Below are 27,257 nucleotides of genomic sequence, written 5' to 3' on the forward strand. Positions count from 1 at the left end.
TATCTTTTAAGATTTTAACAACCTTCATTTCTTAATTCAGGCAGCACCCCAAGTTCCTCATTATGCTTTCTCTCATTATTATGGATTCACACTTTCGAGAAACCTGTTCTCTTTTAAGAGAATTTATTTTTTCCCCTTTTTCTTGCTCTAGCATATGTAGCAAAGATAATTCTGTATGTCCTGTTTTCTTTAATAAGTCAGCACAGCTTCAGTTTGCTAAAAGGTAAGAATTTATTCTAATTCAATTTTCCATTGTTCGGAGTTGTCTGAACTTCTGGGTATTAATAGTTGTATGTTAAATTTGAATTTACCGATAAAGAATTAAAGGAAGACCAGGAAAAACAATTAATAGTTGTTATAGTGTGACTCTTCCCCAAGCAATACAGCATGACAAAATAGCATGTCATAGCATGACAATTAATCTTTGAATATAGTGTAGGATATTCTGGCTTATTGCTTCTTTGGGCCTTTGACAAAAGAAATGCACAAAACAGAATTTCAGTTGAGTTTTAAGTTTTGTTTTCTTTTGTTTTTCTAATATTTTTAAAGCCATGTTTTCTTTCTGTAAAGTTTCCTGTGTCCCTTTCAGTGAAAACAATACGCTTCATCACCAAGTGGAACAAATGTTCCAGAAAATATCACCTCTGGAAAAGTGTCAAGAAGAGCTGGGATCTGTAAAAGCAGAGCTGGAAGAGAAAAGGGTAGCTTTCTCTTTTTGAAATAGAGATCCATATTATTTAGAGACACTGCATTTTTGTTTGTTCTTTTTAATATTGTAACAGACTGTGACTTGTGCCTGGAAATCTATGCATAAAGTTTTGGTTAAAAAAAAAATACTTAGGAATTTGCATCCCTTGGTCCCGTAGTAAGTCATGTTTAGTAAAGAAGACTAGGACTTGAAAAGTTAGCTTGCACTCATTTGTTGGCTAGCAGCTTTAAATTATAACTCTGTAATTATGATTGTATATTATTTGCATCATCTCATGCCTAGTACATTGCTGGACTTCTGGTGAGGAACATACAGGCTATTCCATGAGGACTGTTACCAGTGAAGATTAGTGAGTGGATGGGTGACTTTAGTCATGGATTTTTATTTCATTAGCAGTTCCACAGGCCTCCTTTTGCCCCATCTTTAAATGTAGCATGAACACTTCAATGCTTTTGGGATGCACATTGACAAACTAATATAGGCCACCATAGGCACCAAATTAAAAAATAAACATGTTAATGCCTTATCGCTGATAAGTAATAGTAATGCGAGGTTTTGCAGGGCCATAGTATCAATTAATAAACATAGATGAATTGTCCAAAAGATATATGAACACAGAAATTTCCATCTATATGCTTATACATACATAGATCAACAATGTATTCATGTCGTCTTTTTTTAGAGTTCACTTAAGATATACCAAGACACTCAACTGGAATATGTTCGAGTGAGAGAAGAAATGGATAAAAGTGACAGTGTGTGAGTCATTATAATGGAACTAACTAATGGATGTAGAACTGCATTTGCCTTCTTTTTAATTAAACATTCAAATAATCATCCAAGCTCTTCCTATAATTTTAGAGGTAAAAAGAAAGACAGAGAGAGAGGGGGAGAGAGAGATGGACCTTCCTTGACAGATTAGATAAAGAAGGAAAGAATTGGTTAATATTCTTTTACATTAGCGAGACCAGAACATATGCCAATTTTTTATAGAAAAAGAAATGCAATTCCTATAAAGGGAAGCATACCACTTAGGGAACTATTCCATGCAAAATGGAGACTTTCTGATGACTCAATCCCTTTTTGCGTAGATTGCCTCCTCTTCTGTGAAGATTGTGTAACCAAATAGTTTTTACTTGGTGAGAGAAGTAGATTTAATTCTGTACCCTCCACTAGTTCAGAGAAGCAAATATCTCAGGCTAGTTGCCAACCAGGTTAGCAAGTTTTCTCCCCAATTTTCCTTCCTGTTTCTCTTGATGAGTTTATTTATGCTGTGAGCAGTCTTTAAATAGGGATGTGCAAAATATTTGAAAGGACCCCTCAATAAAGCATGCTAACACATGCAAAGCATCTGTCCTTGAAGTGTGTCTCTGAGCATGCACAGATAACACTTCCAGTAGTACCACCAGAATAACAAAGTGAGTATGCATATGGAACACATGCAGATAGCTCAGAGTAGCTTTTGAAAATTTTCAAATGACATGGTTGCTTTGCTGCTAAAAGAATAGGTACTTCACTCACCCTTACAGAACAACATCCCTTTTTTAATGGTTCCACAAATCCAATTGTTGTTATCCATAAAGAAGACTGTGGGCAGGCAACAGCTCATAAAGCTAACCAAATTGTGAAATAGTATTAAATCTAAAATGCAATTTTGAACTAAACATAATAGATTACATAAATTAAACAAAACCAACAATATATATTGAAGAAGTTCTTTGCTCGTTTTTCACATATGTATTTTAAAATTTTGTTTATTTTTATACTTCCAGAAAGAAAAAATTAGAAATTAAAGTGAAAAGGCTTGAAGGTATTTTAGTCTTTATTATTGCTGGGTTATGTTTCATAATCATAACACAAATGTATAATTGGGAAAAGATATTGAAATACACAAAAAGAGATTTTGGCCATAAAATTGAACTTGTTTCTCAAACTCATCTCATTTTCATCCCTATGTAAATATATTTAATGCAGTGCTATGCAGTATATAGAGGGTTAAAGGATCCATTTACTAATGTTATCCATTGTCTTAATTATCAACATTAATAAAGGAAAAAGGTGGAAAGCTAAAATGCTCTTAACATTCTTCAGAGAGAAGAAAGTGGAACATTCTCTCACTGATTTGTCTCTCTGGCAAAAAACTGAAGCATTGCTGCAAAGACAAATCCACAACAATTGTCGTCAACTTAGTTCTTCCTTCTTTAGTTTAAATTGAAAAAGTAGGTGTGAAATAAGGTGGGATTCACTGTAACCCAGTGTGTCCCATATCTAGGAAAATTATCCAAAATTAGATAAAAGTGTTTTGTTTTTGTTTTTTTCTTTAATGACATACGAACCAATTACCCAAATAGAACAAAAATATTTAAATTAACTTAAAGTGTGTTACCTACATTGAGCAAAAAAAAAAAAAACAACTTTCTGATAAATGGTTTTGGGTAATAAAGGAAAAAGTTTGGGAAACGCTCCTTTAACCCATATGTAAGGAAATAAATTTCAGTGGTCTAGAACAGGGCTTTTCAATCTTTTCACCGACTGTACCACTTTTAGGATATGGCAATATCCGAGTACCACCAGTCGCCTAGCAAGGTGTCAAAAACTTGATGACCAAAAAAAAAAAGGAAAAAAGTGATAAAAGTACAGGTGGTCCTCGACTTACAACAGTTTGTTTAGTGACTGTTTGAAGTTACAATGGCACTGAAAAAAGTGTCCCCCAAGCCACAGCCGAGCAAGACACGTGCCTGCCCACCTGGTGGTGCTCTTCCTCCTGTCCGAGGTTTTCATTGTTGAGAGCATTTCTGTTGAGGATTGACAGCGGGGGTGGGGGGGGTGTTTGGTTTTTATTCTCCCCGCCTGCTGGGTGGTTGCAGCAGGTTTTGGTCACTTCACATGACCCTGGGACACTGTGACCACCATAAATATGAATCAGTTGCCAAGCATCTGAATGTAAATCACAAAACCCTGGAGATGCTGCAACATTCCAGCTGATTGGTGCTTCCTCAGGGCTCAGCAGAAGTGCCAGGATCAGTGCTGCTTTCCAGCTGATTGGTGCTTCTTCAGGGCTCAGCAGAAGCACCAGGAGCAGCGCCGAGCTCCAGCTGCAGCCTGGAGCTGATCCTGGTGTTTCCACTGAGCCCTGACAGCCCCAAAGAAGCGCCGATCAGCTGGAAAGTGGCACTGATCCCGGCGCTTCTGCTGAGCCCTGACAGCCCTGCAGCTCCAGCCATCTCTCGTTCAGGCTTGTGCGGTGCTGCCACTGGTTCAGCTCATTCCCCTCCCCTGCTACCACTTTTCTAGGATGGTCGCGTACCACCTGCCAGGTGCCAATGTAACACAGTGATACGCGTACCACTGGTTGAAAAGCCCTGGTCTAGAAGTCATAAAAGAGAACTTCCTTTTTATGGAGTTCTTGGTATTCTCTAAACTTGGTTATTTGCTTGCAGGCATTTCATTACCTAATTAACTAACATCAGTGCAAGTACATGTAGGGCTTGCTCCCTATTTATACACAGTAGCTTACCCTGCCAACAATACCCTAATCAAGATACAAGCAGAAAAACCACACCCCCATCCAAACTCGTTGTGATAACCCATTGGGTTTAAGAGTAGGAGATCAGGCGACACACCCCTTAAAAGATAGATGGCTGCAGCAGGAACTGCCACGGATATGCCCACACTTATAGGGTGAAGCCAAGGTGTGAAGAAGGTTTCTGGGTGATGAAGTTTGAAAACCTCTAGTTGTGTGGTTCAGCCAAATCACTGTGAGCAGTAATTTCAAATTGGGTTATCCCTGGAGATCTAGTACAGAGTCTGAGAATGCAAGCACCTAAATGCTTTTTTCCTCTGATACATATTTGGAAAGCATAATTACTTTTATGTGGAAACAGATTGCAATATTTGGAGAACTTAAATTAATAAGTGTTAGTAATTAATTTTGTGTATATGTTAGCAAACATTAACACCAAATTTTAGGTCCATTTACTTGTAATTAAGCTCCTATTCACTGAGTCTCTCCATGCAATACATATCTGCTTGAAAGTTAAGGAGCAAACTAAGACTGTTTATCAAATTCCATTTATGTTGTTGAGAAACCGCAGGGTGCTTGAGATTGAATTTACAATTGCCTTAATCCAGGTAGTTCTTGCTTACTGACTGCTCATTCAGCCATCGTAAGTTATGACAGTGCTGAAAAAGGAAGTTTATGACAGTCCTTAAACTTGTGGCCATTGTCACGTCCCCGTGATCAGGTGATTGCAATTCAGGCCCTTGACAACTGTCACAGCTGACTTCCAACAAGCAAAGTCATTGGGGAAGCCAGCAAGAATTCACAGATCATAGTTACATGATGTTGCATTTAATGACTGCAGTGATTTGCTTAATAATCACAGCCAGTAGTCATGCACAGTTACATGGTGCTTGCTTTACGTCCAAATCACTTAATAACAGAGTTGCTGGTCCCAATTGTGGTCACTATATATATGCATATTTGAGTTATATTTTAATGAATTTGATTAGATAGTGACTAACCTGAAATCTCAATCTACATATTGCATTCTGAAAATGTATAATGTAAACATTATGACCAATATTTGTATTTTAGGGTCTGTCAGGAAACTTTGGAAGAAGTACTGATGTTTAAGAAATATCATTCTGGATATGCATTTTGCATATTTATCATATAACTTATTATATGTAAGCAGTTTCTTTCAGATACTTTTATTCACTAAGAATCATTTTGTTTTGTGAGACCACCAAAAAGGCACTCCAAGAACATGGAGTTTTTTGTTTATACATTTGGTGAAAAGCTGTGGAACTGATGTCTGCTGTTCACGTTTTACTGTGACTCTAACAAAGCAAAACTGTACACACATCCAGTGTGATGAAATCCTAATGAAATACATACTGGTATAGAGCTCAGTGTTGCAAACTGTGAATAAATATTAGAAGGCTAAACCAAACCGAAAGGTACTAACATCCAAGTGCACTGATAGATTGTTGCCATAATTTTGAAAGCTGTCTGTGTTGTTTAATGCATTTTTATTACTTTGTTTCCTTAAATGAAGACGCCGCAGCAAAGCACACTCAGGAATTTAAACAACTGAAAGCAGAGAAGAAAGTACTTGAGAGGGAATTGAAGAAAGCACAGGTAACTTTTTAAACCAATAGTTTACATATACAGTTTTCTTTTTTAAAAAAGACTAAAGTGTGTAGTATTGTTGTAAGTCGTCACTTAACATGACAGGTATTTAATGTGTTCTAAGATAAGGAATGAATGTTGTCAGGAGTCATTTGGGACATAAGAAGGTCTTGTACCCTCTTGGGCACAATTCCCACAACTGAAGGATACCTTCCATTGCTCCTCACATTTGTGTTAGGCATGCATATTATTTTGGTAAGTTTACTAATGCAAGAAGGACTGAAGCTGTGGAACTGAACTGTTGGATTTATAGCTTCTTATTTTTGTGGTCAGTGTGGCAAGAGAAATATCATCTGCAGAAATGATAGTTATTTCAGCTAACTGCTTTGTGATGATAATGGTAATATTTGAAAAATATCCAGGATGCATGGATACCACATACCACAGCCTTAAATTTGGATGGGCAAAGAAAGAAGCAAAATGCATGACAAACTAGACTAGAGGGAGGTGGTAGCAAAGACCATGGTCGCAAAGACCAACTGTTTAACCATTTAACAATTGTAAGAATAAATTGCCCTAAACTGGATGTTTCTAATTTGATATTATTCATGTAAAGTAGCATTCTTTAACAATCTTTCCCGGGTGTGTTGTGATTACAACTCCCAGAATTCCTTCCCAGCATAGCTTATTGCCATTCTGGTAGAAATTCTGAGAAGTATATTTCAAAGGCATCTGAAGACTGACAAAGACCACTTTGATGTTTTTAGTAGTTCACAGGAAAACAAAATCAGACATCGTTTTCAGTGTCACTACCGCAGAGTGTGTACATCCATTAATTTAAATTGCTTTTCTCCGCTTTTTGATTAATAGGAAAAGATTGATGGCTTCTCTAACACAAAGCAAAAGAAAGGTGACTTTTCATGATTTGTTTCTCTTTTGGTGGGGAAGGAAATATTTTATTTTGATTTAATTTTTAATTTGATATAGCTGCTTCTCTTTCCTCTCAGTGTTGAAAAATGCAGAGACCCAGAGTGAGAGTGAGAATTTGGTAGCAAACGTGGACAAAGGTTAGTATATGTAAGTCTTGCATATATTGCCGTTGATTATTCTTCTGTTCTTTGGTAACTGGTATAGTTGGATTATTCAGTAGAAGGCTCTGATGCTTTGGTATGTATGGATTGTCAGGTTTTCAATCAGCCTATGTATCTAGGCTCTCTAGACACTTAATCCCCTTATTTAGGACACAGTCTCTTTATCACAGGCATGATGAAACCATACACACACACCGAGATGATTTGCTCAGAAGACAAATCTTTCTGATCCACAGTGTGAATGCTAGGGCTTTTCCTCCCACTTTTCAAACTCAATGGTTACTTAGCCATTCTCCTGATGACCCTCGAAATCACCTAACCTACAATGATATAGTGGTTCTCTTTAGCATGGGAACCATTGGTTCCTGCCTGGCCAGGTTAATTCTTTGCAGGAGGACCACAAATTGGAGATTTTCCAAGGGCTGCAAAGGATTTCTTGATGTAACATTTATTGTGTATTCCACCACAATGTTAAAATTATTGAAACATTGAGAGTGAAATGCAGGATAAAGAGGTTGTCCCACTGTTCACCTGAAAGCAAGAGCACAAGTGTACAGATTGTGAAGATAATGAAGAGTTAAAAGCATTGGAACACAAAGAGAAATCAGTACTTTACCCCATTTTAGAAAAAAACCCAGAGTGATGGTAGAAAACTGGAAGACATCGTAAATAACAAGCATGGCAAAGAAGCAATGTTTGGAGATACGTTATGAAGCTAGTGGAGAAATTTGGGAAGGAAGAATGTAAGGAAGTGGCAGATAGAAATTATTTGATATTTTAGGAATGAAATCATTGGTCCTATCAACTTTTTGCACAAAATCAGTTATCTGAGATTTTTAACAAGTGACAGTGTGATGATTGGACATTCTGTGCTGAGTTTGCTCTGTTTGAATTTAACACAATAAAAAATGTCTGCGAGAGACAGCAAGCTGTAGAATTAATTAAAAATAATAAAACTATTTAATTTCTTGCCATTTATAAGTGCAAATCATTACCTATGAAAGCAAACATATAAAAGTTGTTAATTTTTAAAAATTCTTCTAGCGCGTCTGCCAAAACAAGTATCTTTTATGTACATGATAATGTCTGAGGGAAAATGAAGGAAAAGGTGTTCTTTCAAATGCTTTCCTGCTTAGTCAACTTAAAGTGAGCTTTTTTCCTTATCCCAGGTGATATGGTTTAAATTTATTTGTTTTTTTTATATGCAGGTAGTACAGAACATAGTAATTTGAATGCTAAGAAAAAAAACAGGTTAAAAATTATATTTTATTACATTTCTGGGTGCGTTATTTAGTTAATGAAGAGACTAGCAGAAATTACAAGGAAATGATGCACTTTAAATTGACGTGCTTGACTTCTTGGTATTGTTTATCATACCAATAGCCTGAATTCTCCAAGGAGGTGCAAAACTCAGGAGAGTTGTAGAAAAGGAAAAAGAGTCTTATGACTTAACACTTAGATAAAATCAAAATTATATAGGAATAAATGTTTATACACATAAAACTGAGTTCTGATTTTGTGTTTAAATATTTATTTTCATATTTATTTTGGACTTCTCTAGGATCCCTTAATTAAGCCTTATGTGTACTGCAAACATAGATCTATATTCCATGATGCTATTGTTACTGGAAATCTCTTGTTTCTTATACCCATCTTCATTGCTGATTAAACTGTATAAAAGAAAAACATTTTATTTGTGACAATGACTTTTATATCTCCATTAATTATATATGCAAGAAAGTCCAGTGGAAAGAACTTACTGGGGTTTAGGATGTCTGTGATTTTCCATTCTTTTTGTTAATGTGTTATACTTTAGGCCTTGGGCATTGACTTTTTGATCATCAACATCTTTTTTTTTTTTTCAAACTTCAAAAAGTGGCTTTCCTGAATTGTGTATATTCTACACATATGCCCTTTGTTTGGCGTATTTATTGCATATCTTAACATTTTGGAGATATGCTTCATATTTTTGTTTAGAGACATAGCACAATTATCCACCTGAATTTTTCTTTTTATCTGTGTTTTGGATTGCATATATGCCATGTCCCAGCATATCAAACCACATGTAAACATTATAATGATGTGGATTTATTTTACAGAAAAAATTAAATTTCTGTTGGAAGAGCTTTGGCAGTGTATAGAAAGCTCTACAGGAAAAAAACAGATCAACAAATGTGAGCGTGCATTAGGTGAGATCAAGTACCAGTGTTTTAAAGGAAATTTAAAGTAATTAAAAAAAATTCTCATATTTTTAATCTTAAGTAACACTCGTTTATGCTTTTTTTTCCTCCCTCTCTATCTAATTGCTGGCTTTCATGTTCCTCCAGAAACTTGTAGAAAGACAAGTAAGTAATTTCCAAACGTATTTATTTATTATTAATTAAAGAAACCTGTATAGCCTCCCAACTCAAACACAGCTTAGAATAAAAAATTAAAATGCAATATTCTCCCTGTTCACTTTTACATTTGTTTATCTGTTTCCTGTCTGCCATTCTTCTGTCTTCCCTTCTTTCTCTCCAACCTACTCATCTTGGTGTTTTGTTCTTTCTGTGTATTTGCTGTCAGTTTTTTATCGTGTGCCAGTCTTGTGTATCTGGTTCTGATTTATTATTTATTTATTTATTTATGAGACTTATATACCGCTTTAAGTGCAAGTACTCTCTAAGCGGTGTACACCAGTAAGCAATGTATATATATATATATTTACATTGCCCCCAACAATCTGGGTCCTCATTTTACCTACCTCGGAAGGATGGAAGGCTGAGTCAACCTTGAGCCGGTGAGATTTGAACCGCTGACCGCTGACCTGCTGAACACAGTCAGCTAAAGTGGCCTGCAATACTGCACTCTAACTGCTGCACCACCTCAGCTCTTTTTGCATTGTAATCTGCCCCTCTGTGTTTCTTTGTCTAAAGAGAAAGGCAGAGACAGAAATCAAAAAACCCTTAAGAATGTGGGATTATGCCAAGATATTCTTTGAACATGCCATACATACCCACAGTTCCCCCATAGCTATCAATACTTAAGAAAGATCAGCACTAACACTCTCTTCCTTGTCACTTCTGGGAGAAACAATCATATTAAGGGATTCCATCCTACTTGGTTAGAGTTCTTTTGATCTGTGGAGATAAAACTCTGGAGTAGAGATAATAATAATGTGATCCTCAGGCTTGATCTCTGCAGAAATGGGATTTTATGTTGTTTACAGTCAAAAATGCCTCTTTGCTCGAAAGATGTTTTCTAGTGAGCTTGTATATTGCAGTAGCTTTATAGTGCTACTATAGTGTGCATATATTAATATGAGACAGGCTCCTGAGAGTGGGAGGAATGGGCAGTCCTTTCATTTTTCTTTACAAGAGTAACTAGTGAAAAATGAAAGAGTTTATTTGGAGACAGCACAGGAATGTTTCCTTCTATAGGTGACACTAACCTTAACATCTACTCCTATATATAATTCGCTCTTGGAATTCAAAGGGGAAGGGAAATATCTTTTGGCTAACAGTCTTAACAACTGGCACAAATCATTTTGAAAAGTATATTTTTGCTATCCTAAACTTCCAGGGAATGGAAATAAAATACATCACAGTTTTTGTTTTTGTTTTTTTGTCTTATAGAAAGAGGGCAGAATCCTGAAAAAGTGAAGAAATCTGAAGAAGCATGGGGTTCTATTTTTTCATCAGAGCCCTTTACAATGCGAACATCTCCAACATCACTGAAGATACAGGCGGACAAAAAAAATGCTGGAAATAGTCACCTGATAGAAAACAAACTTATGGAGACTACTAAAGCGAACAACAGTGATATTTCTGATGAAGACAGATGTCTAGATGGTTTTGCTGAAGCAGATTTTGCAACAAGTAACATGGAACTTCTCAACAAGGAACAGGAAGAGTTTGGTGAAAGTCTGCGAGATGTTTTGAAATGGATTAGTCCTCTTCCTCCTCTACTGTCACCCATACAGTTTTCACCTGCTACTACTCCGGTAAGTTCCAAAAGGGGAATAAAATTAAATATTTAACTTATTTAACTTCAGAAATCATGTCAAGACTGCTCTGGCTGGAGATAATTGTTGACTAAAAGTAACGTGAAAAAGACATTGACGTCTCTGATGAGCTTCTAGCCAGCAGTTGTATCGGGTAAAGAAGTTTTATAAGTTTCAAGAATGAACTTCTTTCTTGGGAAAAAAAAGAAACTTTTTCAAAGACAAGAATTTCAGAATTTGAATAGATACTTTTTTTCTATAGAGATAGTGATGAAATTGATACAACAGAATTAGTGCATGTGGAACAAAACATATTTCAGTTATATCATTTGCAACTATCCAAGCAAAATTTGTTGACATGTGCCTAGATTGTTTCAGAGAACTCCAAAATGTTCCTTTTTTCCTATGGACTCTGCTGAAATTCTTCCAGATTATGTTATTCTGGAGGCAGATCATATTTTCCAAAATAAAATGTTGTTTATCAAAAATGGATTAAAGTATTTTGGACACAATATTCCAGATGAAATAAGCCTGTTCCAGTGCCACATCAGCCCAGAATATTTCTAAGCCCGTGGTGGCGAACCTATGGCATGTGTGCCACAGATGGCAAACAGAGCCCTCTCTATGGGCACACAAGCCATTGCCCCAGTCCTAGGCCTTCAGCTGGGTTTTATAAAACCTTTTTGCTTTAGGTCTCTGCCATCGTGTGAAAAAAAAAGCTTCAATCAATCAATCAATTTCAACTTGCGGGGGGGGGAAAGTTCTCGCAAAGTTGGAATTGACTGATTGAACTTTTTAGTCTCACCCAGTCTGCCGTTACCACCACAGCCACGCCCACCCAATGGGGCCACGCCCACCCGGCACCGGACAATACATAAGTGGGTTTTGGGTTGCAATCGGTCTCTAAAAGGTTTGCCATCAGCATTTCTGATATTTAAGCAATATACTTCTCAGGCTAAGTTTTGTAACAACTATACATTATTTATTACTACATTGATATTTACATTTTTCTCTTTAAGGACACTTTATTTGGAGACATCACAGACTCCAGTGATGATGAAATGGAGCAGAATGCACAAACACTTGAAAATATTATGGACAAATATGATGAGGACAAACCAGCATCTAAAACTTTGCATTTGACAGAATTTTGCTCACATGTTTTAAAAAAGACTCACCTACAGGAATCACATGAAAGATCAAAAAAATTAGAAAATGAAGCATCAGTGCTTTCGTCTGACTCTATGCTCAGAACATCAGAGTACCTTAATGAGAACAATACTAAATCAAAGACTGAAGAAAAGCACCTAAAAGAAGATTCTGACTTTGAACAAATACACACAGCCCCTGAAATAATATCTCCCAGTACAGAGAAACTCAGTGAAAACATGATTAGCAAAATAGAAACAAAAGGCCAAATCGTCATTGGACATGTGCTGGAAGAAACTAATGATTTCATTCAAAAGGAGGAAAAGAAAATGTTAATTGAAACAGAAGATGATTGGGATCAAGAACCCAAAGGCAGTGAAGAACAGCAAACCAAAGAACTGATGTTAACTGCTGAAAAAACACCAGTGGCTTCTAAAAATGCGAAGGATCCTTCTAATGATAAAGAAGGAAGAGTGATGGAAAGTGTTTTTGAGGACCTCCAGACAGAATCTTACTCAGGAAAAGCAAGCCTACTCTGTGAAAAGCGCATTGAACATATAACAGTAAAAGAACAAAATGCGGCAACTGAAAGAAGTAATGAACCATTAATAGAGGGAAAAAAGAATGACAGTAATTCTAAATTCCTCCCCAAAACAAATCTTTGTGAAAGAGTCCAGCAACCAGGTACATGTACAGAATCTATTGAAAAGAATATTGATTCTTTAGAAGCATCCAACAAACCTCATTCTGTAGTGGAGATATGCAACCAACAAAATGGAAGCGAGGTAAATGAACAAGTTTTGAGACCAAATTCAGACATTGCAACGTTAACTGAGGATTTGGAACAATCCTATCAGGGCAGCAAAATAATTAAGGCCATGAATGATGGGCCTAGAAAAAATGTGTCTGATGGAGCTAGTGAGGGAATAAAGTTAGAAGATATACCAAAGGAAGGACAATTAGAATGGTTACTTGATGAAAAAAAATCTATTAAATCAACACAAGGGGAATTAACTTGCAAAAGCAATACCAACAAGTTACCAACCCAAGCCTCTACTGCTGAAGACTCTTCATTGAAGTCTGAGGGATTTATTGAAGCAAGTCAGGTGTCACTTGAATTACACAATGTCACTGAAAATGCTCCACAAGTGGGGCATGTTGAAAATGCAAACATTACACCCAAGAACATGACCACAGTAGAAAGAACTGGGAATAGTTTAAATAGTAACGTGGAAGAATTAAATCCGCTAAGAAAAAGGCTCATAGAGATAAATTGTGAAGCAAGAAAACTCACTGAAGTGGAAACTATACAATCTCTTAAAGCAGGATTATGTGAAAAAGATTCACCTAATCTGATACATGGACATTCACAAATTGAAAAAAATAGTGCAATGATCATAAATGAACTACCTGATACAAAAAAGTATGCCATGGAAGAAAAAGGGCTGAATTATGATTGTTCTGCATCAAATGAAGTAGCTTCAGTACAGAACATGAGCAGTGATACAGTTCAACCGATGCAAAATGTGTCACAAAGAAAAAATGGAGAAATTGAATCAGCCTTTTCGGTTATTATGATAGATGATTCTGAGGCAAATATGGAATCGGTGGATGTTGCTCTTTCCTCCTCTGACAGAGAAAATGCTGATTACATTGATCAACATAATTCTGAGGAAAATTTGAAGAATAAAAAGTCAGAAACTGTGGAATCTGAGGGAGACAACTTGTTGAATCTGAGAGATATAAACTGTGATGATCACAATCCTAGTAATAAGAAAGATGAAGTGGACTTTGAACAAGACAAAAATCATGACACTTTCAACAACTTTCAACAGGCATCAGTTACTATTAAAAGTTGCAGTAGAGAAAACTCTGAAATGCTGTCTTCTGATGCATATTGTCCAAACAATATTAACAGCGTAGATACTTCTACAGAAAAAAAATTGCTGCTGAATCATGAGGAACTTCTTATTCCCAAGGATAAGAATTTAGACACACGGTCAAGAAATGATACTGTAAAAAATATCAATGAAAAAACAGCTAAAGAAACAGATACTGTATCGAGGACTGAAATAAAGTCTAGAGGAATAGATGAAATAAGTATGTTAGAAAAGTCTGTTTTAATGGGGAATTCCTCTGTGTCAGATTCATCAGAGGAAGAATTTTATCCATTAAGAAAAGTGAATTACACAAAAACACACCAAGGATGTGCAGTGTCCAGAGGTATACCTTGTTCAACTAAAAACTGTGAAGCTAGTCTTCCACCCAGTATGACTTCTTCAGATGGCATAAGACATGAGATGTTCCCTGGGGTCAAAGGAGAGGAATTCTCTAAAGATAGAAAAGCTGAAGTAGGTGACACTGGCTCCTCTACAAATGAAGTGATTGAAAAGACATGGGAACATTCATATGCAGCAATATGGCCCTGCACTAATGAAAATACAACCTTAAAAATAGAAGCATCCTCAGCAATAGAAAAGTTAGAAGAGAACCAAACAGAAGAAAATGCTTCCGTAATTACTTTATTGCCAAGTCAGGATTTATATAACAAGAAAACTATCTCTGCGAAGTCATCTGTGAGTGATCCAGATGTTAATGATGATACAGTTGTACTGCATACAAAATACCCTAATGATAGGCAAGTCGACTCTGATTTACTTGTAGAAAAATCCATTATGGAACTAAAAAGGAGCGTTTCCACTTCAGAATCCAGCTCAGGTACAGACCAAAGTTGCATCATGGCTTGTCACATTGATGATGGTAGTGATGCATCCCATTACAAGAGGCATGATATAAATAATGATAAAGGAAGTGTTGCATCTATGACCAACAGGACATCCATATCACCTATCTCTGAGTCTTCCAACTCTAATAATAAACTACAAAAAGTGCTATCAGAAAAATTGGAGCCACCGGTTGCTTCTGCAAAGAATAGAGCAGATCAGACATTCAGCACTTCAGAGCCTGTCATGATTAAAGCACAGGAAGAGATTAATGATAGTGATGATGGCCATCTCCAGAGCATATCTATCTGTAAGAGAAAAAGGGAAAATCAGCCCACCCTACCAGCTGAAACCATTCTAGCCAATGTAGATACTTCTACACCAACTATGTATGATCCAAAAACTTTATCAAAAATTATGCAAGAGATGGGTCCACCATTACCTCCATTGCTTCCACCTTTGCTAGCTACCCCTCCAAGAACTGCTCAACGCATTTCCCCTGTAGCATCAATTTCAAGCCAATCTTCCTTACCATCTCCACTTGATGAATTGATTTCTCCTTTACATAAAACTCCAGTTCCTTCTCTAACATCAACACTGTCAGAGACCCCAAAATGCAAGTCATCATCATCATCGTCTTCTTCCACTTTGTCATCCTCTGAAATGTCAGTAGGTCAGAGAAGTTTATCATCCCCTCTTCGGTTTTGTTCCAACACTCCTAAACATGCCCTTCCCGTTCCAGGTCGGCTGCCTTCTACACCTAGTAATTCTGTTCCATCTGTGCCTCAGGAAAACTCAGTGGAAATTTTGGACAGTATGTATCCAGAATTATCTGCTCGGGCAAGAACACTCAATATCCTGAAAGGTAACATTCAGTTTAATAGGTCATCTTCTGTAGATGGGAAGGGTAGCCATCAAATCGGTGGCTTTAAAGCAATTGCTTCCACATCAACTGCTTTTGTAAAAACAAGGATCAGATTTAAATCTGATCCAGAGAAGCTGCTCTCCAATGTGAATGAGACTGGGAAAAGGAAATTGCCATCTGTGAGTATGCCAAAGAGTGTCAAAAGACCATGTTTAGATAGCAGCAGGTCATCAACACTGAACTCCTGCTCAAAAGAGCTCTCAGAGGGTGACCTACAGTGCATTCCTGATGGTGACTCACTGGACAACGAGAATGCTAATAAGTCAACAGCTGACTGTAATTCAGAGTCACTTTTGGAAATGGAGAAAACAGAGGATCCTGATATGTCGGTTGTGATTCTAGCATTGGAAAAAATTTCTGAAGCTTGTTTTGACCTGTTGCCTGTTATTCGTAGCCGTGTTCTTGTTGGTAATACATCAAAGGTTCCAATAATGAGAGATGAAGAGAAAGAAGTTGTTTATGAACTTGCTGTTAAAAAGAAGGTCAGCTTTATATTTAAATATATATATATTAAAAACATGTTTTCATTTATTAAAGGAAATTGTGAAAAAAACCTGTTTCTGGAATAATACAGAGCCTTAGTCATGCTAGAAGAGGCATTTAAGGGCTTGTTTGATGATGTATCATTGATTTTTAATTGAAGATGTGTATTGCTTCAGTTAATGATACGGAGATTTTTTTTAATCAATCATAGCTATTATACATAGATATTTAGGTCCCAATGGTGCTTTTTCAAAAGGCAACTGGACTTTGTTTTTCTTTGAAGACGTTTCTTCAAGGAAGCTTCTTGGATGAGAAATGAAACATCTTCAAGGAAAAACAAAGTCCAGTTGCCTTTTGACAAATCCCCTTTGGGACGACCATGACCTGGATGACTGAGAATCTCCATAGACATAGATGTTTAGGGGTTTTGCTTAAACCAACATTTCTCTTTCTCTCATTACTACCTCAGAGAATCTATGAGTTGAGGTCCTAATCCAACATTAGCATTATTGTCGATTACCTTTTTAACTCCTATAAAAGGAAATAACAATACTTCCTTGGAGGCATTGAGGTTATAGACGTCCCCATAAATCCAATGTGCATTAAAGAGTGCTGTGCAGAGCAGCTTTCCGTCCATGAAAATTTCAGTTAGAGAAAGGAAGTGCTTTGCTTAAAATGCCTATCCCTCCTTTGAATTTTTTGCCCACCCCCCCTTGGCTATATCACACATATCAAAGATTGGCCTGCCCTATTGTTTGAGATCTACTGTGTAACCTAAAGGTCAAAACCTTGGTGTGGGTTATTGTTTTATAGATCTTAATTAGTTTAGCTTAACTTTTTAATTTTTGTTGATACATAGTTCTTTAGAATGTATTTTGCATGAATTCCATATTGTTTAGGTGGCAGGATAACAGTTGTTCGATTAGACATATGCGAAGGGTTTCCTAGAGAATCAAATTCATAGAGCATGTACTCTAGCTTGATCTATTCTGAAAAGCAGTGGCTTTTCAACCCCCCAGGTAGAAATCACTTCTAACTGGAGATGTTTGGGAATGAACCGTCCAGAGCCCCCTTCTCACCACCCAGAGCCCCTCCCTGAGAAAGATGAGCGGTTAAGAAGTATGGAATATAAATCAATCAATCCATCTTTTGCATATAATGTTTATATAGTACTACTAAGATATGGCGTTCCCCAGAACCATCTCTCTTTTTCGGTCTCTTATTCATATATCCCACCCATGTCCAGCACAAATTGCATCAGTTTTGAACCAAATTATCCAGAAAGGGCTAATTTTTTTAATAATCAATGACTTGATGTAAAAACCCTAATTTGAAGCTAAAGATCATAATGGGAATAGGAGATGATACAATAATGGCTATTAAGTAGGTATAGCCAAAGTTCATAGGAATCATTTTGAGGGCCTTGGGGTATTTTTAGGTGAGTTGATCCTGAGCCTGAATTAAGGTTTGCCCAGTAGATTTTTTTTCTTTCCCTTTGGGAAAACACAGCACCCTTTCTCAATTGTTTGCCATAGTTTCTGGGGGCTGTGGGTAAAGGTTTTAAAGGGTCAAACAGTGGCACAATTTGTCAGTAGAACTAGGACACCAGTTGACCTGACAGGAACCAGCTTGTGTTGAATTGCTACTTAACTCAGCCGATCAAACTTCCCTGTATAAATAGCATATCTTGTTCAATCAACCATTCAAAAAACATTTTGCAGTGGTATTGTCAGTGTGATAACTGTTTTTAAAAAGTAGCAATTTTCAGAGAGTTATTAACCAATTCCTTGAAAGGAAATAATTGATGGCCTAAAACTGACTCAGAAAAGGATGCAGTTCTCAAGAAAATTATAGTGAAAATTACAGTACAGTGTCAGATATTTTATGGATTCAGTGTCACCTGACTTTCATGGATGATGTCTTTCTACACAGAGATGATTTTAAAGCTGCCTCCAGCAATATATAGAATATAACTTTGAACCTTGTCATTTAGAACACTTTCCCATCTTTAGTGCCATGAGAAAATGGAAATAGGAAGCACCAATTGCTATATCTGAAACTCATGATACTGTAATTGATAGAAGCAAAAGAAGAGGGCTACTGAATTCTGCTTATTTAAGACCTTTACATAACCATAGATAGCTCTCACACAGTTGACACTGGATCTAAGTAAAAAGGCAGGAGAAAAGTCCGAGCAATGGGTTCTTTTGTATTGTATTTAGTGAGAGAGATACAAAAGGATAGTGCAGAGCTTTGGATTCAAAGAGGAAAAGATGCTGTCGAGCACAGAGGGACATTTATGTAGCATCTGTCAAGAACTCTTTATAGTAGCTGTATCTTTTCTCAGCATTGAGTCTGTTCTTCCTTGTTTTCGATAACTTGCTAGTTCTGAAGATCATTGTTGTATCTGTTCATTTTACTATTGCCTTCTCATTATAGTGACACTGTTTGAAATAAACTCAAAAGCAAATATTGTTTTGCATTTATAGTCCTTGGCTGAGCCAGCTTTACAGGCTATTCTTAATAAGCTGAAAAAACAGAAGACCTCCTTGGGCCACAATTATATTCAATCCCTTTGCAGAGTCTATGTTGGAATATGCCATCAGCTTGGAGACTTAGAAAAAGCACGTCTCTTCTGCTACACTCTACTTAAGGAAGGTATAGTATAACTTGGAGTTTATATGTTCTTATAAACTATCATATATCTAGAAGATTCAGAAGTATAACCAATTAGATAACTATTGCAGTTAGAGAGGACTAAAAAACCCCTGTGAATAATAACACTCTAACTTTATCCCTCACAAACATACAGCTTACTGCTTCGGAACATTTGACTGGCATTCATTTAAAACATTCTCAACCCTGAACTATATTTTTCAGGCAGGAGCAGTCTGTGATCCTACTCTAATTGCAAACTATTAGGTTGGAATAATTTCCTACCTTTCTTCTGCTAGATTGTTATGGGAAGTTGAGGCCATTCAGAGGTACAAACTGAGGCACTTGCTTTTATTTATTTTAATTATTTAAATCTGGGTAAGCAACCCTTGGTGAGTTTTATTTAAAAAAAAAAAAATGTTTAGGCTCTGACAGCCATAGGGATAGTTGCTGGGGACTGCAAAGGATGGAGCTGGAATTTTGGCCTTTATTAAAATGTTTCAGGATTGTAGGGAAGAGGATTTGCATAGTTGCAGAGCTTAATTTACTTTAGCCCTTATTTTAATAAAATGGGATTGTCAAAAATTTTTTTAGCAGATTGATCTGGAATGCTTTGGGGACCACAACAACTATTGCACTAACGGCTACAGATCACCCAGTTCTCTTTTAAACTCTCAGTTTTATGTTATCATTTAAGGTAGGGATGGCTGGCTGCCAACAAGGTGAACAGAACCAGTTCTCTTTGAGAGTGAGGATGCACTGTACCATTTTGGGGGCAGACGTCATTTGTATCATTATTATACTATTTTTATTAAATATTTTTATCCCACCTTTTATATGCAACCCAAGATGGCAAATGTTCCTAGCTTTTATGCCTAAGGGAGGCCTAAAACTCGCAGTCTCCTGGTGTTAAAGGGTTTGCCCCTGCTTAATTGGGAAGTCATTTTTTCCCCCTTTGCTTTAATTTTTCTTTCTCCCTTCCAGATTTCCCAAGGTCTGACCAGTTGATATTGTTTATTGCAAACATATGGAGTGAAGTGTTCTCCTCTGAAAGTGTGATCAACAAAGCAATCCAATTAGTAACTAGACAGCGTGCAAAAGGAGATGTCTTGAAATGCCTGAAAACCTACCTCAGCTGGGAAGAGGTACAGATATTTGATGTTTTCTTCGTGTGTAATGAAAGGACAGACTCTGCTTTGATTTCTTAGTGATTATCTAAGATCAGAACCACATTTGATTTATCTTTTAAGATATAAAGGGCGTTGTTGCATACTTCTTCGATGGTCTGTTGCTGGGGGGATAAGTCCATTCATGTTGCTGGTGTCTGAAAAGCAACATGAATGGATTTATCCCCCTTAAGTTAGAAATGCAGATTTGATATTTGACAAAGCAATTATCTCTATAGTACTTAATTTTTTACAATTTTTTTGTGTTATTGTTCATTTGTTGGGGGATTTTTACGTGTTTTCCAAAGCAAACACGAGCATATCTTTTATCTCCTGAGAGCAGAATTCCCCAAATTACTTCCATATATTTTTCTGTCACGGAAATTTAATTTAAGCTAAATTCATGCTTTTATTGTCTTCTTTTCCCTTAGAGTGCACCAGTAGATATTAGCATGATGATCTCCAGCCTTCTTTGGGCAATACAGCTGTGTCCACAAATGGAATTTCAGCTGAGTGAAAAATATGGAGAAGATCTGAAAGAGAATACGTGGCAATATGTGTTTGCTATTGACCTCTTATGCTCGTATCAAAAGTGGTGCTGGACCCATGATAATATCATAAGGTAGCGTGTTTAATTTTGTATTTCTAGATACTGTACCACTCTAGAGCAGTGTTTTTAAACTTAGCAACTTTAAAATGTTTGGACTTCAACTCCCAGAATTCCCCATTCACTTACCTTCGTGGCCATCTTCCCACCTGTGGCAGCCAAGCAGCTAGTTGCAGATGCCAACCTTTTTATTGAAGTGAAGATGTATAAAGGCTTTGGAAGAATGTTCCCTTTATTTGCACCTCAATAATTCACTCCAGACCTCAAGTGACAAACTCTTCAATTCCTCCTTGTGCTAACAATCTACCGTTATGGCCCCAAACAGCATAAACATTAGCCAATGTAACTGACTGTATGTTAAAAGGAAGGAATGGAATAGAGAGGCTTTTTAACATCTTGGCTCTGTACGGGAGAGAATAGATGCCTAACAGCAGTGAGGATAAAGTGAGGTGGGGGAAGGCTTATTGTTTCATGCTAGCTTTAGTTGAAATTATCCCAAGCCAAAGCTTTTTGTCTTTTTTGTCAGAAGAATTTGGCAGGCCATGCTAGCTTTGAACAAGAATGTGCCTATAATTCTCCATTTTGTTTCATAGCAAAGAGCTGTGGCCAATCATGGATAATTGGATAAAGAACAGGAATGGCAATGGAAGCACTTCCTCCTCTTCTGATATAATCATTGCAACTGTGCTGAGACTGATTGGTGAGCATGTAACGTTTTCACTGCAGATATCAGGCTCTTGAACACCTTCCCCTTTTTTCTACCCCTCCTTAGGCGAACTGACGGAATACTGTAGTCAGCTTTAGGTGATGCTGATTTCTATATCCTTAATACAATTTCTTAGTATTAAGGAGCAGAGGTAATAGTCTTTTTTTTCTATCTTTAATAATGATAGAATGGTCCTGAGATTCCAAAGAGTATATATTAAAGAATATATTAAAGTTCACCCCCCCACTTTTTTTTTTTTAGTTGCACAGGTTCTCATTGATCTGAGGGCTATCCAGGATGAGTGAACTCGGGGTTCGTGCTCAGATTTGATAGATGATACAAGTTCCATTTCTTCCCAACAAAACTTCCATTTTTTAAAGGCAAACTAAGTGCAAAAAGCCCCTCATTTCCAGAACTCCTTTCTTCCAATTCCTTTTTTTTTTTTTTTTTTTGTCTCTTTCCTCTCGTTTCTTGCCTCTGACTTTCATAGCACCAAAAAGGAAGTATGTGTTCAGGAAAACGTCCAAGGAGGAAGGCAAAGCAGGTCAGTCGTGAGAGGAAAAGAAAGGAAGAAATAGGCCCCTATTGGATCTTCTGTGTTATATTGCATAACTGGAGCACTATTAAGCTAGCACACCTGTTTCCCTCCCATTTTCGTGGGTAGACACACGGCCATGTCAACACTTTATGAGCTGTAGTTTGCCTAAACTATCAAGGAAAAAAACCTTGGAAATGGGACTTTTTTTTAACAAAATACCGTTTCAGCATCTCCTCATCTATGGTACCATTTGGGACCATTCAGTTACATAAGCCCCCACCTCCAACCTACAGCAGTACAACTACACGGTGTGCACAATTATTAGGCAAGTGAGTATTTTGACCATATCATCATTGTCAATGCATATTTTCCACCTCCAAGCTGTGGAAACTTGAATGCTTGGTGGATATAAGCATATCAGGTGATGTGTATTTGTGTAATGAGGGAGGGTGTGGCCCAAGGAGATCAACACTCTATATCAAGGTGTGCATAATTATTAGGCAGCAGCTTTTCCTCAGGCAAAATGGGCCAAAAAAAGAGATTTAGCTGACTCTGAAAAGTCAAAAATTGTAAAAAGTCTGTCAGAGGGATGCAGCACTCTTGAAATTGCTAAGATATTGGGGCGTGATCACAGAATCATCAAACATTTAGTTGCAAATCATCAATAGAGTCACAAGAAACATGTTGAGAAAAAAAGACACACATTAACAGCCAAAGATTTAAGAAGAATCAAACGTGAAGCTACCAGGAACCCATTGTTCTCCAGTGCTGTCATATCAATAACCGGCACAGAGCTCCACTTCGACTCAGACGCCAGCAAGGTGGAGGTGGAGTACTGATATGGGCTGGTATTATTAAAGATCAGCTAGTTGGACCTCTTCAGGTTGTAGATGGACTCAAAATCATCTCCCAAACCTACTGCCAGTTTTTAGAAGACACTTTCTTCGAACAGTGGTACAGGAAAAAGTCTGCATCTTTCAAGAAGACCATGATTTTTATGCAGGACTTTGCTCCATCGCATGCATCAAAGTACTCCACTGCATGGCTCGCCTAGCCAGTAAAGGCCTTAAAGATGAAAGAATAATAAAATGGCTCCCTTCCTCACCTGACCTATTGAGAACTTGTGGGCCCTTCTTAAACGGGAGATTTATGGTGAAGGAAAACAGTACACCTCTCTGAACAGTGTCTGAGAGGCTGTGGTTGCTGCTGCACAAAATGTTGATCGTCAACAGATCAAGAAACTGATAGACTCCATGAATGGAAGACTTATGACTGTTATTGAAAAGAAGGGTGGCTGATTTTTTTTTAAATGTCAGAAATGTTTATTTGTACATTTTGAGTTTGTTTATTATTCTCACTTTAACAGATGCAAATAAACAAGTGAAATGGGCAAATTTTCATTTTCCATTTAGTTGCATAATAATTCTGCACTCTAATAGTTGCCCAATAATTGTGCACACATAGATATTCTCCTAAGAAAGACAAAACCTCACTTCTACTTCATTGAACATTCAGGTTTGAGGTTTATTAACATTTTGGATTGACCAAGAGCACTGTAGTTGTTCAATAAGAAAATTAATCCGCCAAAAGAGAACTTGCCTAGTAATTGTGCACACAGTGTATAAGGCAGGTTGAGCAGATAATTGAGAAATAAATTTCAGTTACTTCTTTCTTTTGACGCTTTATAGGTCGTCTAGGACAAATAGGTCTGAGAGAAGGATTTTTTTCTGCTGTGGAAAATATCAGTTCTGTTATTGGAATCTTTCTCCAGCATGCAAAAGAAAAAGGTAATAATCTTATGTATTGTAGTTAGCAAAAATGAATTGTCCATCAGCTACCCCAGTAAGTGATTTTTCCTTTAAGCAAGGAGAATCGGAAAATGAGTTGGATTAGGAGATAACAGTAGGGCTACACAAGAATCACATAGCCGGCTTTGGGGCTAGATTCTTATCTACGCTCTGATGAAAGCAGTGAGGGTGGCAGGTAGCTGGTGTCTATTTATTTCCTGTTCAGTAGTGTTGCTCAGAAAGTTATGCCAATGTTACCTGTAACGTGAATACATACAAAGTGTTTGTTACAAGAAAGAGCTATATAGAATTTGGTGGGGGGAGGGCACTGTTCAAAATGGTAAAAGACAAGAAAAAGGCCAGCAGAGAAAATGAAAGAGAAATTAAAAAATACATTGAAGGAAACTAAGAAATTGAACAGTGTTGTAGAGAAGAGAAAAATGGAAATCTGGATAAACGAATGAATTGACAGAGGATAAAGTGAAAATGCAAATGAGGATGGTGAAACAAACAGCAGCAGCAGTAGCAGCAAACAGCTGGTTATTCCCAGAAGACTGGCTGGAGAGTGTTTACTCAATCCCACAAGCTTTCTCCAATCATATAAGACAGCTCAGGCTGCCATGTTTCTCTCTGGCACTAAGCAGGGACTCAAAAAAGCAAAACCAAAAATAATCTAATTGAAAAGCACATGGGCGGTTTAAAGTCAATAACGGATAGTGCATCTCCAGGGTTTAAGCTTATTGAGTCATATCATCCCAGGACACAAAGTGACATCAAATATATCTGCTGAAACTGGTATGTATTTAATTAGGAAACACAGCAGCAAAGGAAACACAGTTGGATGTTGGGCTTAGAGAAGAAGGCTTAGAGCAAAGGGACAATGGGTACAGTTCTCCGAAGGGAGACTGAGCTTCAGCTGCAAAAAGTTGGGCAAAGACTCAAGTACATTAAAAATAAAATGTATGTTTACGGAGAAGTCTGCATATGATTTACCTTATTAAAATCTGGGGGAATTAATATTTTCTAACTCTGTTCCCAGTAAGATCCAAAAAACAAAGCCTCCAACAAGTTATTTCCTGTTGAGTGAGGGAAGCCCTGCTTGTCCAGGGCTTTTTGCAAATGGAGTTTCTTACTAGATGTACAAGATATAAGTTACAGTTACTTTTATGTATTCCAATCCAGTTGTGATCCTTACTGGCTTTCCTGGTGTCAATTTTATTTATTTATTTAAAACATTTATATAGCCATCCATCTTACAACCAACTGTGAGCAGCTCCCAACTGAAAGCATACCCAACATAAACACCATAATAAAACTGTAAAACTAAACACTTTTAAAACAGTAAAAACAACAAAAACCCAGTGCTTTTTTTGTAAAAACAAAAGGTGCCGGAACTCACACATGTCATACAACCCGCCTTGCCTACCCTACAAGGTTCCATCCCAAAAAGGTGCCGGAACTCCATTCTGGGCGTTCTATGAGAAAAAAAAAAGCCCTGCAAAAACCTGTCGCCAAATCATACAGTCTCTTCTCCCAGCAGGGTCATCAAAGCTTTACAGAAGGTGTCGCATAATGTCCTTCCTAAATGAAACTTCATGTGAAAGATTTCATGCCAGATTTCATTTCACACTAGGTATTTTGTATGTTTATGTGTATGCGTGTACATACACCCACGCTATGGAAATATCCACAGAGCGTGCAGAGTTCTGTTTTTTTGGAACGAGGTGCAACTCCCTGTTCTTTCTAGCACACTAAATTCCCAGCATGCATATTAGAGACCCAGCTCTCGGAAGAGAAGTTGGACTTGAAGATCTTGCAAGTCACAAGGTGTCCATTCTATAGTGAAGGAGTAAAAAGTTATCCTGAATCACCTCATTCCACATCAGGCTTGAACGTCCCACAAGTCATAGGATAGTGGCCCTACTTTGGAGTCCTGGTAGCAGGACCAATATTATTTTAATATTATTTGCATGTTGGTCAAGGATACTATTGATTGTTATATTTTCATCTTTTCCAGATGTGGCCTGGGGTGTCCAGTTAGCAGCCACATATGCACTCTTTGATTTGGGGCCTAGCAATCCATCAAAAATCTTGGAGGCCATCCATGCATGGAAAGCAGTAAACACCATCAGCCTCCCCCCTGCTGTTCTAAATGGCATAACTGAAGTCAATAGTCTACTAACGTGCACAGAAGAACAGAAGATTGTTCATTAGCATAATGTTTTCAATAGAAAATGGAGGCAACTCCTCTGAAAGAGGTTTCTTCGAAACATGAGAGACAGCAGAAAGTAGGAACACTTTCATAGGTGTATTCAGAAAACATCTTGGCCAATGTAGCCTGAAATAAGTTGTGTTGCAGACGAGTGTGTCCTTATATACTAGGAGAGAAAGGGCAAGTTGTCTTCTGTACTAGCTCTCTTTAAATCAGAAAAAAAAAATCATTTATGGAAATAGAAGTGTTCTCTTAGATATGGTCTTCCAGATTGGGAGTCATAGGCTTTTATATGCCAAAAGGTCTCCAAATTGCCTTCATTGGAAATTATTTGAAACCTTTTTTAAGCAAAGTGGATTTGTCCATTGATTAGCATGCTAACTTCAGAGAATTGAATAAGTTAAAGAAGGCTATTCCTAATAGTGTGCACATTCATCCCGCTTCTTTCTTTAAACGGATTCAGTAAATCCCCGGTGTTTCAAAATGCCGCATATTTTCTTACTAGAAAACAATACTGGGACAAAAGAGGGATATTTGTGCCATGGGAAGTGATGTACCGCTCAACTTTAACTACATTAAAAATAGATTTGCTTCTACTGTAAATTTCTTAATCTTGACCAAAGCATAACTTTAAAAAAAATGCTAGCAGTAGCCATCCTACTTTTAATTATTTAAAGGAGCCATAATGTGTTTCCTGTAATATTTAACATCCACATTATATAGAAGATTGAGAAGACTTCTCTATGAGAATTTGTATATATGTTATATTCAAATAATGTGTTTCACATTTCACTTTGTTCCAGTTTGGGAATTTTATTATCTGTATATAGAAATTGGAAAGAAAGACACTTGCACTGTTCAATGATGTTTCACTTATTTTCAGTTATATATAAAAGTATAAACACTTTTTCCTAATAAATGTGGTTTGTGTCTTTTCTAGTTGCACAGTTTCCATGCCAAGTGTTGCTAATCCTAATTGCCAAAGCATCATAAAACTACTGTCCAAATTTGAATATACAGTAGAGAGAGAACATTTCCTTACCTGCACGTGAAAAAAGTATTATCTTTTTTGTCTTAATAAGTATTTCAATAATTTATAATGAATTACTCAATCTCTGCTTTTGAATGTACTTGAAGCATCTAACACTCAACCAAATTATACATCAGTCCAAAGGATCTAACAAAAAAAAAAAGTTAAAACTAATCACACTGTGAATGTCAGCATCAAAATATTAGCAAATGTCCTAAGTAACCGTCTTTTAAATAAAATTATAGTGGGGAAATTGATCCTTTTTTACAATAGGATTTCAAATTAGTAGCAGCTGTAAATACTACGGAAGGGCTAAAACTTTGCCTTTATGAGAATAACATTATTCCTTGGTTGTTGTTT

The 27,257-nt window shown here is 37.0% G+C and overlaps 1 protein-coding gene across 3 annotated transcripts in view; it reads left to right on the forward strand.

Annotated features, from left to right (window-relative positions):
- Positions 1-26,786, forward strand: part of ICE1 (interactor of little elongation complex ELL subunit 1) — a 34,325-nt gene extending 7,539 nt beyond the window's left edge. The window contains exons 4-20 of one of the 3 annotated variants that reach the window (XM_039329250.1): positions 205-223; positions 590-701; positions 1,392-1,468; positions 2,482-2,519; positions 5,770-5,852; positions 6,714-6,753; positions 6,851-6,910; positions 9,034-9,123; positions 9,262-9,279; positions 10,549-10,916; positions 11,936-16,195; positions 18,686-18,854; positions 19,836-19,996; positions 20,449-20,639; positions 21,218-21,324; positions 23,557-23,655; positions 25,673-26,786. In XM_039329250.1, the coding sequence (XP_039185184.1) occupies positions 205-223; positions 590-701; positions 1,392-1,468; positions 2,482-2,519; positions 5,770-5,852; positions 6,714-6,753; positions 6,851-6,910; positions 9,034-9,123; positions 9,262-9,279; positions 10,549-10,916; positions 11,936-16,195; positions 18,686-18,854; positions 19,836-19,996; positions 20,449-20,639; positions 21,218-21,324; positions 23,557-23,655; positions 25,673-25,869 (6,089 nt within the window). In that variant the 3' untranslated portion in view covers positions 25,870-26,786. Of the gene's footprint in view, positions 1-204; positions 224-570; positions 702-1,391; positions 1,469-2,481; positions 2,520-5,769; positions 5,853-6,713; positions 6,754-6,850; positions 6,911-9,033; positions 9,124-9,261; positions 9,280-10,548; positions 10,917-11,935; positions 16,196-18,685; positions 18,855-19,835; positions 19,997-20,448; positions 20,640-21,217; positions 21,325-23,556; positions 23,656-25,672 lie in introns of all 3 variants that reach the window. The other 2 variants (XM_039329252.1, XM_039329253.1) reach the window with 2 other exon arrangements.
- Positions 26,787-27,257: the final 471 nt, after the last annotated feature.

The sequence above is a fragment of the Crotalus tigris genome, unplaced genomic scaffold (assembly GCF_016545835.1).
Source record: "Crotalus tigris isolate CLP2741 ecotype Arizona unplaced genomic scaffold, ASM1654583v1 scf7180000024391.5723578, whole genome shotgun sequence".
In the NCBI taxonomy this organism is placed as follows: domain Eukaryota; kingdom Metazoa; phylum Chordata; class Lepidosauria; order Squamata; family Viperidae; genus Crotalus; species Crotalus tigris.